Source organism: Penaeus monodon, chromosome 28, assembly GCF_015228065.2.
Source record: "Penaeus monodon isolate SGIC_2016 chromosome 28, NSTDA_Pmon_1, whole genome shotgun sequence".
Lineage (NCBI taxonomy): Eukaryota > Metazoa > Arthropoda > Malacostraca > Decapoda > Penaeidae > Penaeus > Penaeus monodon.
Window position 1 is genome coordinate 27,681,609 of NC_051413.1, and position 250 is coordinate 27,681,858.

The 250-nt window shown below is 43.2% G+C and overlaps 1 protein-coding gene across 1 annotated transcript in view; it reads right to left on the reverse strand.

Moving 5' to 3' along the window:
- Positions 1-250, reverse strand: part of LOC119591457 (beta-ureidopropionase-like) — an 8,502-nt gene that overhangs the window by 4,087 nt on the left and 4,165 nt on the right. The window contains exon 4 of the mRNA XM_037940194.1: positions 38-192. Within this exon, the coding sequence (XP_037796122.1) occupies positions 38-192 (155 nt within the window). The remainder of the gene's footprint in view (positions 1-37; positions 193-250) is intronic.

A 250-nucleotide genomic window follows, 5' to 3' on the forward strand; every position in this document is an offset into this window, starting at 1 on the left:
CTCGCTGTAGCATTTGTATCTTAATGTATAGACTCACTCCAGGCTTCTTGGAAACAAATAATGTTGACTCCACACAGTGCTGCAGCTTCTGTCATGCATGAAATCCTTGCATGTAGAGCCGCCCTCTGCTCAGCAATTGGAGCTGTGGTTTCCTTGACAATGGCATTCTGAATCACACCAACTCGCACAATCCTGTCAAGGAAAAAATTATATGAAGCAAATGCAAAAGTCATACACACACACACAATGC